Source organism: Corythoichthys intestinalis, chromosome 3 (genome assembly GCF_030265065.1).
Source record: "Corythoichthys intestinalis isolate RoL2023-P3 chromosome 3, ASM3026506v1, whole genome shotgun sequence".
NCBI lineage: Eukaryota > Metazoa > Chordata > Actinopteri > Syngnathiformes > Syngnathidae > Corythoichthys > Corythoichthys intestinalis.
The window spans coordinates 46,979,172-46,994,255 of NC_080397.1; the positions used below are offsets into that span (position 1 = coordinate 46,979,172).

The window sequence follows — 15,084 nt, forward strand, 5'->3', positions numbered from 1 at the left end:
TGTTTTTGACAGCAGTTTTTGCCTGTGTTCCGGGACCTGTGTGTGTCTCGTCATCCCTGCGCTGTCATATGTACTTTGCATTCTGGCACCTTATGATTTACAAATTAAGCACTGCTTTGGTCCCAAGACAACTCAAGCTACCAACTGCGTTGCGGCCGCCCCATCAACTTTGAGGAAGAGGATGGACCAGATTTGTCGTCGTTTTCTTCGGATGAGTCGGCGACAATAAAGGAATTGAATTGAATTGAGTTGAGTTGGGAAGAGTGACAGGCTGACAGCGCAAACGGTGGAAGAGTGGGCTGTGTTACGTAGTGTATGACGTAGTTGTCTTGTTCAAGGGGGAACTGAGTGGCATGACAGAAAAAAATTGAAATGAACTAGTTTATTGTCAATAATTTTGAAAAAACTTTTTTAATGTTATATTTGATTTTTTTGGGCACTATCAATCTTTTCAATTTGTATATAGATGTGTGTGTTCAAGAAGTTTCATTGCATGTAGCATATATACTTTTGATAAAGTGATGGGGGCAATATCTAACCTCACAATGAGATATCCTTCAAACCCTTTTTATGTTACATTATATATATGTACTTTTATATAGATACATATATTTTCACTATTTTGCACTGTTGATCTACTGTATATAACCTGTTTCGTCCATGCTATGTGTAAAGGCCAAAAACGCCTATGACCATACCTGCTGTTTGTGTTGAATTGTCAAATATAAATCTATTCAGTCTTATTTTTTATCTGTTGAACGTTAATCCTAACAAGTTGAATAAATATGATCAAGCTTCTAAAAGGTTCGTCAAGCATGTTTGGCTGTCAACGGGACATCAATATTACAAATTTTGACAAAAGATTTTAGGATTTTTTTTTTTTTTCGTCCAAAATGTTGATTATAATTGGTTAGTGAAGAAAACAACAGTTTGTACATGAAGGTTATGGTGTCCTAAAAAAAGCGTTCCAACCAAGCCATTGTGAACATTTTTTTTTTTAAAACATAAAGACAAATTCAAAGGCATGCACATTCAGACAAAATACTGTAGGCTCAGGTGTTAAAGGGTTAATTGGATAATTAATTCATAATTAATTCAGCAATATTGTCACAAAATATTTAAAACTAAGTATATTAATTGTGTAAATGTATTAGCTCTGTTAAAAGAGGTGAAATTAAATATTATGTTCCCAAATAGAAAGACTTGCAAAACAAAATTATCTCTACATTTGCAATGTCTTTCCGTTATAGTTATACATGTAAAATATTAAGATTGATATTATACGGTTTGAGTCCGTTTGGATAAACTTTTAACAAATCCAGCAATTCATTTCATGATGAAAAGGGGCAAATTACACAGGTACAGTCGCAGCTTGACATGCAATTGCTTCGACACATGATCTTTTCGACATCCGTAAAATTTGACTCACCATTTGTTTCTACATCCGACGACATGCTCGAGATACGACGATCTGTGACAGCGCCGCCGTTTCTTTGCTTTCCCGCAAGATGTACGCACGCCGCATTTTCATGTGAGAGAAATCAACATGGGTTCAAAGATGTTAAGTGCAGGTGGTGAAAAAAAGGAAAAAGGTGAGGCTTAACATTGAAATGAAGATGGAAAAGATTAGAACGTAGTGTGCGCGTCCGTGAACTGGCTCGACAATACGCCCGTAGAATGTCAATGATCTCGACGATCCTTCTCCGACCTCCGTTCGCCAGTTTTTATAAGTTAAGGTGACGATTATTATTGTGGTAACATCGCCAAAAAATCGCCAGCTTCGTCAGGTTTTTAATAATTTATTTCAGAACTTGTCAAACACAACATGCCTACTGTCCGACGCTGCTGAACATGAAAAGTGAAAGTAAGAAGTCCTCGCTCAGTCTGTCAAGTCAGCCATGCAGTGCGTTCAGGTACACCACGCAATACCGCCACATTAGTACCTGATTCATTACATTATTACAGGTACTATTATCATTATTATTATTACTATGATTATATTACTACAGTGGTACCTCGACATACGCTCGTTTCGACACACAATAATTTTGACATCCGACGTAAAATTTGACTCGCCATTTGTTTCGACATCCGACGACATGCTCGACGATTTCTGACAGCGACGCAGTTTCTTTGTTTTGCCAGAAGACTGACCACAGCTGATTTTCTTGTGAGAGAAATCAACACTGGTTCGAAGAAGGTCAGTGCAGGTGGGGGAAAAAAGAAAAGGTGATGCCTACCATTGAAATGAAGATGTAAATGATAGCAAAATATGAACATGGTGCGTGCATCTGTGAACTGAGACGACAATGCGGCTGTAGAATGTCGATCTGGACCGTCTTCCTCCGACCTCCGTTCATTAGTCTTTTGTTAGTTAAGGTGACAATTCTTCTTATGGTAATATCTCCAAAGAAATCGCCAGCTTCGTCAGGTTTCTAATAATTTATTCCATCAACTTGTGCAACACAATACGCCTGGTGTCAGCTGCAGTTGACGCCAGCATCAAAACATTAAAAGAGAAAACGTCTGCCACTTTAAAACCCGATTCATTACATTATTACAGGTATTATTATTATTATTATTATGATTATGATTATTATTACTATTATTCTGTTATTATTCCGATTTTTATTAATAATGTATTTGTTTGCTCTTTGTAATTGCTATTTGCAATAGTAACAACAGTATTTAGTAAAGAATTTAGTGTAGGTTATTTGGCTGTGGAATGAATTAATGGAATTATAATGTATTCTTATGGGAAGATCCTGCTCGACATACAACCATTTCGACTTACAAACAAGGTCCTGGAACGAATTGACTTCGTATGTAGAGGTACCACTGTATTCCGACTTTTAGTCATATTTTATTTGTTTTGTTCTGTGTAATTGCTATTTGCAATAGTACCAGCAGCATTTATTTAGGATTTAGTGTAGGTTTTCGGGCTGTGGAAAGAATTAGTTGAATTATAATGGATTCTTATGGGAAAATCCTGCTCGACATATGACCATTTCGACTTACAAACAAGGCCCTGGAACGAATTAACTTCATATATAGAGGTACCATGGCATTCTGATTTCTATTCATAATTTATTTGTTTTGCATTTTTAAGGATTTAGTGTAGGTTTTTGGGCTGTGGAACGAATTAATTGAATTATGACGCATCCTTATGGGAAAATCCTGCTCGACATACAACCATTTCGACTTACAAACAAGGTCCTGGAACGAATTAACTTCCTATCTAGTATGCTCCATAGATCTAGAGGTACCACTCACTGTATTAATAAAAACACTACTGTATTTATTTTTTCATGTTAAATTTTAAAGGATAAACAGTGACTCCTAGAGGCATAATTCACACATTACACATAGTACTGTGATTGAATTTATTGTACTATTTGCAGTACTGATTCTTAAAAAAAAAAAAAAAGTCATTTACTGTTGCAATCATTAGAAGGCTAGTGACTTTCATTTTTTTACTCTGTTTATTTGAAAAATGTTTTTAGTTCAGTAAACCTGAACGGTCAGCGAGTTTATTTTGAAAGTTATGTTCATATTGTAGGTCCGGTTGTGGGCGTTGCTTAGAGAAAAAAGTAGGAAATCAAAGCACAGATTGACCAATCACAGTGGCGCAAATTATGCCGACTCTTCCGACCAGCCCCTGTTTTTAGCTGGTTTATGAGTTAGCTTTGTTAATGTGTTCTGTGGTAGATCTTGCCGGGTTTATAAACCATTGACAGCACAAGAATGTTATTCGGTGGTGATATAGAGGGGCAGAAGTGAATTGTTTTAGCGTCTTGGGATATTTTAGGTCAGACGCTTACAGTGGGCATGTGTGATAAGCCGCTTTGGGTAGGAAGGAGCTACCTGGCTGGCTGACTGTCTATGCAGCTGTCATCGCACCTTAGCTGTTTAGCTTAGCCGCATAGGTGGGATAAAGACTCTACCTCAGGGCAAAAACACTGCTTGTAACGTTATCTAGCAGTCGCCACTTGGAGTGAATGCTAGTATTTCACCTTTTTGCTTGAAAACTATAGAGACAACGTCTGGTCCAAGAAACGCTGTGTAGTGTTTTTTTTTTTAAATACTTTGAAGTCCAGTTCGTGGGCTAGCATTCAGCTATCCGCTGTCATTCAGTCAAAGCCAACTGTTTCCATACGCCACCGCCGACCATACGTAAAAATACGGAAGACTTTCTTCGGAGATTTTTATACGCCAGGATACCAGAATTCGATAACACCTAGTGGGAATGAAGAAATTTTTTGACTCGCGTCGGGAGCTGGGAGTCTCGGGGCCTGGCCCGGGAGCCGGCGCAGGAGGCGGTGGATCCGGCGGCGGAGGCAGCTTCATCGGCCGGGTGTTTACCGTTGGACGGTATCAAGGGACCATCGAAGAGATTGTGGCTGAAGGTCAATGAAACTGCTTACTTTTGTTTTCATCTGCGTTCACTTAGCTCGCGTGCATTTAGCACCTCGAGGTATTTAATTTAATTACCAAACTGCCGCAAAAAAGGATTAATATTCTAATCCCTTGCGCCCCATTGCAGTTTTTGATTATAACGAAATGCTTGATTCGTCATTATGTTAGAATTTGAAGGATTTCTTGGTTTTCTTTCTGCTATCATGTGTCATCATCTGTTCCTGCAGATGGGTTTTCAACTATTGTTTGTCCAATGTTTTGATCCCTCTATAGAAAATGATTATTTCCTGGTTGCACATTTTCCCTGAAGGCAAGGAGTAACTCAGTACAAACTTATTATAAAGTAATGACGTGCTGAGTCATTGGTATTGCAGACTATAGTCAGCATAACCATTAGGCACGTTTTCATGCTTGCACAATCTCTTGAATGCAGTTTTGCCGCACTGTGATCCAAACAGTTACAATCATATTGTAGCTAATTTGTTTTTGAGTATCAGACTTGTTTTTAAAGATAATTCCCTAATGTTTTTCTACAGAGTTGGTCTTTTCCATTAACCCAATGAGATCCAGCCTCGTCATGTTAGCCAAGAGGTCTTGTTACTGAATAATAGATTTAAAAAGACTGATTAATTTATCAGTGTTTTGGCAGGACTCCAGCTGGCTGGCTACTTTATGAATGGTCTGGTTAACTGAACTCGGAAAGTAATACAAAGACAAAAGTAATTTTTAGGGCTGTCAAAATTATCGCGTTAACGGGCGGCAATTAATTTTTTAAAATTAATCACGTTATAATATTTGACGCAATGAACGCACATGCCTGCTCAGATTAAAATGACAGCAGTGTAATGGCCACTTGTTACTTCTTTTTTGTTGTTTGGCGCCCTCTGCTGGCGCCTAGGTCCAAATTATTTTATGGGTTTGGGGAGTAAGCATGGTGTAATGACATCAACAATGGCGAGCTACTAGTTTATTTTTTGACTGAAAATTTTACAAATTTTAATAAAACGAAAACATTAAGAAGGGTTTTAATATAAAATTTCTATAACTTGTACTAACATTTATCTTTTAAGAACTACAAGTATTTCTATCCATGGATAGCTTTAAGAGAATGTTAATGCCATCTTGTTGATTTATTGTTATAATAAACAAATACGGTATTTATGTACCGTATGTTGAATGTATATATCTGTCTTGTGTCTTATCTTTTCATTCCAACAATAATTTACAGAAAAATATGGCATATTTTATAGATGGTTTGAATTGCGATTAATTACGATTAATTGATTTTTAAGCTGTAATTAACTCGATTAAAAATTTTAATCGTTTGACAGCCCTAGTAATTTTTCATTTGAAATTTAAAATTGAGTCTTTTTGACACATTGTCACTCTTTGAAACTCTTTAGCCCCTTTCACATATGCCGAAACACCGTTAAAATCCCAGGATTTAAACGGGCAGCTCTTGTATGTGAAAGCAATTTCCCAGATCGACTGACACGGAGATTATTTTGACATTTAGCGGGTCGCGTCTTAGTATAATGTCCGGAACTTACCTGGGACCAGGCGTATGTGAGAGCTAGCGTTAAATTCTCGGCTAACAGCACGATGGCTGATGACGTAAATATCGTCGCGGGCCGATCGTCACTTCCTTCAGATTCAGAGATTTATTTGCGCGAATTTGACTGAAGACCAAGAGTATTTGGACATATTAAGTTACTTATTCGGCTTAATTTGATTATAATTTTTCTTTCCTTTTCCGAACACCCTTATCTTCCCAATACTTCCCTTCTCCTGGGGAGAGCCGCGCAGATGTTCCCATCTTTTTTCCCTTGATCTCTTCCCAAAGGCGGTCGCAGGGCTCTGCGACTCTCATTTTGTCTACAGACACGTACAAATACTGATACAATTGCGCACACAAACACTCACACAGACCCCCCCCCTTCTGTCCGCCAACACCTTTTTCTCACTATCACTGATTACTACACTATACTAATACACTATCACAACGATAATCATGATAACCGTGATCATCCTAAATACCGTGATCATTGTCCAATAATCAAATCGTAGCACCCTGAATCGTAATCGAATCAAATCCTGGGATGCCTAAGATGGCACACCTACTTTTTTCACAGTAAGACAAAAAGCAGTAAACAAACATCGCAATTATCAACATAGCAAGCTGGAAATAGCTAAATTAAACTGAAAACATAACAAAATTAAATTACTACTGGATCGTAGAGCCAAGGAAGCGAATCCATCATCCAAATTATTGGAAAAGTGTGATTTGTTGCTGATGTTAGGGTTCGCAACAGTGAAAATCAGGTTGCACCTCAAAGCAGATAAGACAACAAAACAAATACACTCAAATATGAGCACAACGTAGGGGATTTCAAAACAAGAGCGGCAGAAGTGTCGAATGGCGCCCAGTAATTTAATATCTTGGCACCCTTCTCTTGGATCACCTGGGCTTAAATACAGTCTTGATCAGCTTGAATTGTCTGCAGTTACGACGTCGGGGACGCTCCCACAAACGGCTCTGTAACAAAACACGATTTGACCACAATTGTGTTGGCCGATGCCGACTAAAAATTACGTAATGTCAGGGTTATGAAATCGCGCTTGTAGCCCTCCCCGCACAGAGAGTGCCAGTGGGCAACACGGGACAATTCTGTGAAAGTGTCCAACCCGCTTCATTCCCGGGATATCTCTACATACGTGAAAGCAATGACGCGAGTAAATCCAGCGTCACCTGACATGGGAATTTACCGGGATATATTTGTGAAAGGGGCTTTAGTGTTACATTTCCATCGTGTGGTGGTTTGCATAACACAAGGCTCCAACGATTTGCTACCTCTTCTGTGAAGCAAAATCTCAGCTATGTATAGAAAACACTATAGGCGCAAAGATCACCTGTCTTTAGTAGACAGGACATTGCTGTTTGTATCTTGTTACATAATTGCCATGTAACCTTGCTGTAAAGTAGTTGTAGGGACTTTAATGGCTATGCCAAAAGGGTGTATTTTCGTGATTATTGTGTTGTGTGCGGAGGCTATGCATAAGCCAGTGGAGAATAATCCTGACAGTCACTTACGTCACTTGGCAGTGGCTATTTGTAGCTGTACTTACATTTATTCTTTTGGCACTGTTCGCTGAGACAGTAGTCCACAGTGAAATGGTGCTCAAGAAGTCTGTTAATCCTTCTAATTTCTTACAGCAATCTCAGATTAGACATCAGGTTTTAAGATGTCCGAACTCTTAGGGAACGCGCACAAACACGTAAAATGTGGATTTATCATTTTAAGAAGATTAATTTTGAGTTGTAAAAATAAATTTTCTGTAAATCATTAATTTTCCCTGTCTTATACCAAGTAGTAGAAAAATTTAAAGAGCAATAAAAACAGTATGACACATTTCACAAATGAGTTTTACAATTTAGTGACCACAATTGCAAATTATTTACACACAGACACAGTACACACCATTCTGCATCGTCAGTTAATTGGATGTTTTACCTTTTGCAAAATGTCAATATGACTACAGGCGTTTGTTGTGAGCCAAATGGCCGTTTTATGACAATGGTAATTAAAGTTTCTAGAAATCACGTCTAAGGTAAAATCTCCAACAACCATGCTATCATTAAAGTTATTGACTTCTCGGATGTTCAATGGGTGAATACAATATCTTAACCTCACTCACATTGTGAAAAACTCAACAGGACAAAGATAAGAATTATTTTTATGAGTCGCCTTTTACAGTTGATTTCTTAAACTACTGTCACTACTGGTAATGCTCCACATATTTTCTTAATTGGCGAGGTGGTCCTTTTAAATACTCACACCCATCAAATTTTAAATAATCATCATACAAAGTACTATTCCTCTGGCCAACAGGCACCGTAACATTTTTGCCCCCTTTCCTTTTCAATACTTTGAATCTAGGGCTGCAACTATCGATTATTTTAGTAGTCTATTAATCTATCAACTAGTTATTTCGTAATTGGATTAGGAATATTTAATGCATTGCAGAATAGATTTTAGGAGATGTTAAACAAAGGTCTGCTAAAATGACCACTGGGGTGGCGTGGCTCAGTGGCAGAGTAGTTGTCCCCCCAACACAGTGGTTGTGGGTTCAATTCTCCGCCCTGATGAACTCGCCTAAGTGTCCTTGAGCAAGATACTGAACCCTACGTTGCTCCTGGTGCTGCGTCACCAGTCGGTGGATGGTGAGATAGTGTAGAGCGCCTTGAAAGGTGGAAAAGCGCTATATAAGTATAACACCAACACCATTTCAAAAGAGCGTTAAATGTGAAAGCAAAATAAATGTACAGAGTGTTTCTTCTAACTTAAATTAAAATACCTGAGCATAACCTCAAACGGTATTAAAAAAATGATAATAAATGAGGATCCAAGTACTGGTATAACAAAATAACAATTGGCTAACTTTCGCTAGCTTAATTGCTATAAAATCTGAACTTTTTTTTTTTTTTTTTAAAATACAATGCTCTTAACAAATTGTTCAGACACATATTCCAACAAAAATGCTGCTAAATATTCCTATACACTAATTACGAATGCATAAAAAACATTAGCTCAAATAAAATCTTACCTTATGTTGGTCTTAACAGGGATCTGTGATCAACACTTTTCCAGTGAATTCTTATTTCTCATCATTCAATGTCTTTGCAGGGGGTTTTGCCATTGTATTTTTGGTGCGAATTAATCAGGGTCAACGGTGTGCTCTAAAGCGGATGTATGTCAACAATGAGCACGATCTACAAATTTGCAAGCTGGAGATACAGATCATGGTGAGCAAAGCAATTAAGGATTATGGGTTTTACTTTGGCCTTTCCATAAAAGTCACAATATAGCCTATTCCAGTAAAGTGCAGTATGTGATCAATTAAATGACTATTTGAATTCATTAGATAAACATATTGGTTTAAAATAAAGCACTATGTAGAACAATACAGTAATTTATTTTACTTGAGGCAGTGACTTTTGGAAGCTTAATCAGTGGTACTGTTTGCAACTTTTTCTTTGTTTTGTCTGTTTTTTCACACAATGTTCCAACTTCAATGGAATCAGGACTATACAAACATGCATGCATTTGATTAATTTCTTAATATTGTTACTGAACCTGTTTTTCCCCTTCCATTTTTTTTGGTTATTGACACAGCGAGACCTTGTGGGCCACAAAAACATTGTTGGCTTCCTGGATTCCAGCATAGCTAGAGTTGGGGCTGGTGACGTGTGGGAGGTTCTAATCTTAATGGACTTTTGTCGAGGTAAATTTGTCTTCTGCAAATTCTTTCTATATTGTTGAAACTACTTTTAGATTGTTTATTTAAAGAAAATGAGTCATATCAATTCTGTTTTGGCCTTTTGCTCAAAAGAATACTAAAATAACAACAACAACAAACTGTTTCATAAAGTACATTCACTCAGTGTTATCTTATAGGGAACCACGGATATAAAGACTTGTAGTTCTTAAAAGATGAACGTTGCTATGGGTAAAAATAATTTAATATTAAAACCCCTCTTAATGTTTTTGTTTTTATACAATTTGTAAAATTTGTTTAACTAGTAGGTCGCCATTGTTGTTGACGTAGCAGGGCGGTGAAATCACTTGACTACGCTGCCGAGTTTTCAGAGTATATCTAGCGATATAAACATGTCATCTGTTCAGCTCTTTCAATTTTAACCCGAGAGGAACATTAACGAGCAGGACAGCACTGTCGATATTTCACAAAACGAGCAGCCAAGCAAAATGAACAGGAAAGACTGGATGAGATGAAACGAGAGTAGGACAAAACCGGTGTTCTGCCAAAATGTGCTTCATCGGCGAAATGTCCTACATGAGGCGAATTTGACACCCAAAGTACTACTGTGCGCTTTCAGGTTCTTTTGTATAGATGCATGCAGGCAGAACATACTAAAGATGCGTTAAGAAAATACTTAAACATAGTTATATCAAATAAGGGTGGTTTAAATGCGCTACATGACTAATATGGTCAACAGAACAACAATCTGCTTTACAGCTACCACAAGAAAAACACAATGATTAAAAGTATGAGAGGGAAACACACGCAAAAAGTATTTTGAGGCAATGAAAAGTTAATAAAAGATTCAATAAAAACACAACTAGGAAGTACTCACAGCTTTTAACCAATGTGCACATGTGTTGGACGTCTTGCCACATAAAAAAACCAAGGCAGACAATGAAGGGATCGAGAATACAAACTGTCAAATGGCAGCAAGTTAATATCTCGGCAGCCTGCCTAGGATCGGTTTAAAGACGCTGCTGATGAGCTATAATTGGATGAAGCTATGAAGTCGGAAACTCATCCCACATCTCTGTAACAAAACAATCTGACCAGCAGCAGAATGTGACAAAATCATGCCAGTCATCATACTAACTTGGCTTGCTAGCTAGCACAGCTATTCTTCATCATCACCCCAAGCGTCCATTACGCGCATAAAACATGGCGCCCTCCGTAGGTCAAAACGTGTTCTAAATATTATAAATTTTTGAATCAATGGCAATATTTTATATGTTTCTAATAACATATTTTAGTAAAAGAGAACAATTGTGGCTTATTAAAGCTCACAAGTCTTTAAGTCCGAGGTTCCCTTTAATACAGGGTGTTCCAAAAGGGTTGACCCCATTCTAAATGCCCATATCTCGGAAACTACTTGATGCATTTAAATGAAACTAAATACACTATGTTGAAGGTCATAAGTTTTATTGGTTAAATTTACAAAGAAAAGTATGAATATTTGTTGGTTCTTTGACAGATTTCCATAAATGTTCAATATGAGCGCCGCCTGTGACTCTGCACACGTCGAGTCGGTATTCGAGCTCGTGCCAAACTCGCTGTAGCATGTCTTCAGTAACAGTTTCCAGTGCAGCTGTAATTCTGTTTTGTTGTTCAGTTGGTGCTTTCTTTGCAAAATTTGTGGAGGAAGGCACGCTGCACTGTCTTGGGTGACTGAGTCCGAGCATACTCTAACACGCAAAATGCCTTTTCTTTTGAAGTGAACGGCATTTATTAACCTGAAAAGAAATGTTAAACGTTACATCTAAAACCTTGAAACGTTTCTACACAAGTTGTGAAAATTTCAGGTCATTCCAACGAAAATTGTCAAAATTATTGGTCTACGAAATGGGTTCAAACATTTTGGAACACCCTGTACAATACACGTTTTAGCATTGTTCATATTTGTCTCATAGGTGGACAAGTGGTCAACCTGATGAACCAGCGCTTACAGACCGGCTTCACAGAGGCAGAGGTGTTACAGATATTTTGTGACACGTGTGAGGCTGTTGCTCGTCTGCACCAGTGCAAGACTCCAATCATTCATAGGGACCTCAAGGCAAATTACAGGATTCAAATGAGTTAATTTTGTGTTTTGCTAAATAACATCACGTTTAATTGATTTTTGCACTCCTTGTGCAGGTGGAAAATATTCTTCTACATGATCAAGGACATTATGTACTTTGTGACTTTGGAAGTGCTACAAACTGCTTTCAAAATCCACAGACAGAGGGTGTAGCCACCATTGAGGAGGAAATAAAAAAGTAGGTTTCCTATTACCATTATATTTTCACCTGTTGTAATTTGTTTTGATGCATTCAGAAAATAAAATGGCCTTTACATTAGGTACACCACTTTATCATATCGCGCTCCAGAGATGGTCAACCTCTATGGTGGTAAAGTCATCACTACAAAGGCAGACATATGGGTGAGGTGTTTGCATCACATGATTAGTGTACAGTGGTGTGAAAAAATATCTGAACCTTTTGAATTTCTCACATTTCTGCATAAAATCACCATCAAATGTGATCTGATCCTTGTGAAAATCACACAGATTAAAAAAACTGTCTGCTTGAACTAAAACCACCCAAACAATTACAGGTTTTCATATTTTAATGAGGATAGTATGCAAACAATGACATTAGGCGGAAAAATAAGTAAGTGAATCATCACATTAAATATTTTGTGGTCCCCCCTTTGGTAGAAATAACTCGAACCAGACGCTTCCTGTAGCTGCAGATTACTCTGGCACATCGATCAGGACTAATCTTGGCCAATTCTTCTCTCCAAAAATGCTGTAGTTCAGTCAGATTCCTGGGATGTCTGGAAGGAATCGCTGCCTTTAGGTTATGCCAGGGCTGGCCCAGCCTATGCGCAGACTATGCAGCTGCTTAGGGCCCCTAACCACTAGGGGGCCCCCAATCTGGCGATTGTTTAATTTATATTCTATTTTGTTTGCTTTATTTGACTTTTGTGAGTTTTGATACTTGATTACAAGCTTAAAAAAAAGTTCTTCCTTAACTTCTTTCCTCTTTTAGAAAAAGGTTTGGCGCTATCTACTGTAAGTACTGACAATCATTTGAGGTGAGAAGTTTGAAGTATGCAGTGCAACAAAATCTGATTAATATACAAAATATGGACATGGGGGTTGGATTGCATGTATGGGTTTCACAGTACACTGTGATGAAATGGTGGGCCAAAAAATATGGGCCCCTTTGCATTATTTTGCTTAGGGCCCCCAAAATGGCCTGGGCCAGCCCTGGGTTATGCCACAGCATTTCAATGGGGTTCAAGTCTGGACTTTGACTTGGCCACTCCAAAATGTGTATTTTGTCTTCTGAAACCATTCTGAAATTGATTTACTTCTGTGTTTTGGATCATTGTCCTTTTGCAACATCCGTCCTCTTTTTTAGCTTCAACTGTCTTACAGTTGGCCTCAGGTTTTCCTCAAAAACATCCTGATAAACTTTTGGATTCATTCTTCCATTAATGATTGCAAGTTGTCCAGGCCCTGAGGTAGCAAAACAGCCCCAAATCATGAGGCTCCCTCCACCATGCTTCACGGCGGGGATGAGTTGTTGATTTTGGTGAGCTGTTCCATTTTTCCTCCACACATGATGTTGTGTGTTACTCCCAAACAATTAAACTTTGGTTTCATCAGTCTACAAAATATTTTGCCAAATTGTCTGTGGAGTGTCAAAGTGCTTTTTTGCGAACATTAAGCGAGGTACAATGTTTTCTTTTAGACAGCAGTGGCTTCCTCCGTGAAGTCCTCCCATGAAAACCATTCTTGGCCATAGTTTTACATATAGTTGATATGTGCACAGAGATATTGGGCTGTGCCAATGATTTCTGTAAGTCTTTAGCGGACACTCAAGGGTTCTTTTTTTTACCTCTCTGAGTATTCTGCGCTGAACTCGTGGCGTCATCTTTGGTGGACGGCCACTCCTTGGGAGAGAAGCAACAGTACCAAACTCTCTCCATTTGTAGACAACTTTTGACGGTCAATTGATGAACATCCAGACTTTTAGAGATTGTTTTGTATTCTTCCCCAGCTTTATACAAATCGACAAACCTTGATCGCAGGTCTTCAGACAGCTCTGTTGACCAAGCCACGATGCACTTCAGACAATGCTTCTCAGCAAGACATTTATTAGGAGGTGTGTGTTTTATAGTGGGCAGGGCAGCTTTAAACCATTCATCGGTGATTGGGCACACTTAAATTGTTTGGTGAAAATTGGTTTCAATTGATCTTTAAGTGTCTTTAGGCAGAGGGTTCACTTCCTTATCCCTCCTCCCCTCTCATTGTTTGCATGCTATCCTCATTAAAATACGAAAACCTATAAATTTTTGGGTGGTTTTAATTAAAGCAGACACCGTATTTTCATCTGTGTGATTTTGACAAACGTCAGATTACACCTGATGGTGATTTTATGCAGAAATGTGAGAAATTCCAAAAGGTTCCGATACTTTTTCATACCACTGTATACTTGTACACTATGCTGTAATATTAACATGTGTTTTAAAACTGTGTGTACAGGCTATGGGATGTCTACTGTATAAACTATGTTACTTCACACTTCCTTTTGGGGAGAGCCAAGTTGCTATCTGTGATGGCAGTTTCACCATTCCAGACAATTCACGCTACTCCAACGATATGCACTGTCTCATCAGTAAGCCACATTATTCTTGCTTCTTGAATTGAAATGAGAGCTATTCAGGTTAAACTGAAAGTCCGTGCCTTACTAATGTCTGTTTGAGCTGTTTCTCTACAAGTGTGAAGAAGAATATTTATGTTACCCAAAGCTGTAGATCTCCTGTGTGGATTTTTCAGGATATATGCTGGAACCGGACCCAGACAAGAGGCCAGACATCTATCAAGTGTCTTACTTTGCCTTTAAACTCAGTCGACAAGAGTGTCCAGTTCCAAATTTTCATGTAAGTTCAGAGTGAGAGCAAGAACTCATATCCTGACTTGGACCACAGCTCCTATAGAGTACTGTATTGTTAGCACATTCTAGTTGCTTTGCCAACAAAATTGCAGACTTATATTTTCCTTCACCTTTTACAAGGTTATCTAAAGACAATGTAAAAATAACACACAAAAAAAGTTTTAAGTGTTCTCTAGTCTACAGTATTGAAGAACTTGTCTTTTTCCGTGATTTAATGCTCTGCTAATTTTATAATTTGATTTCATATAGAATTCATCCATTCCTGCAAAACTTCCAGAGCCCATTAAAGCCAGTGATGCAGTAGTCAAAAAGAGTCAAAACAAAACCAGGTGAGCAACAGGGCAAATTTTGGGATGTTTTCCATTGAAATATTTTCAAAAATTATCTATAACTTCTCGCCCAT

General features: G+C 38.1%; 1 protein-coding gene across 6 annotated transcripts in view; it reads left to right on the forward strand.

Moving 5' to 3' along the window:
• The first annotated feature begins 3,638 nt into the window (after nt 1–3,638).
• LOC130913337 (AP2-associated protein kinase 1-like) overlaps nt 3,639–15,084 on the forward strand; it is a 42,586-nt gene continuing 31,140 nt past the window's right edge. For all 6 annotated transcript variants that reach the window (XM_057831873.1, XM_057831876.1, XM_057831878.1 and 3 more), the window contains exons 1-9: nt 3,639–4,406; nt 9,102–9,220; nt 9,591–9,699; nt 11,646–11,788; nt 11,872–11,993; nt 12,076–12,157; nt 14,270–14,402; nt 14,564–14,667; nt 14,931–15,010. In XM_057831873.1, the coding sequence (XP_057687856.1) occupies nt 4,247–4,406; nt 9,102–9,220; nt 9,591–9,699; nt 11,646–11,788; nt 11,872–11,993; nt 12,076–12,157; nt 14,270–14,402; nt 14,564–14,667; nt 14,931–15,010 (1,052 nt within the window). In that variant the 5' untranslated portion in view covers nt 3,639–4,246. The remainder of the gene's footprint in view (nt 4,407–9,101; nt 9,221–9,590; nt 9,700–11,645; nt 11,789–11,871; nt 11,994–12,075; nt 12,158–14,269; nt 14,403–14,563; nt 14,668–14,930; nt 15,011–15,084) is intronic.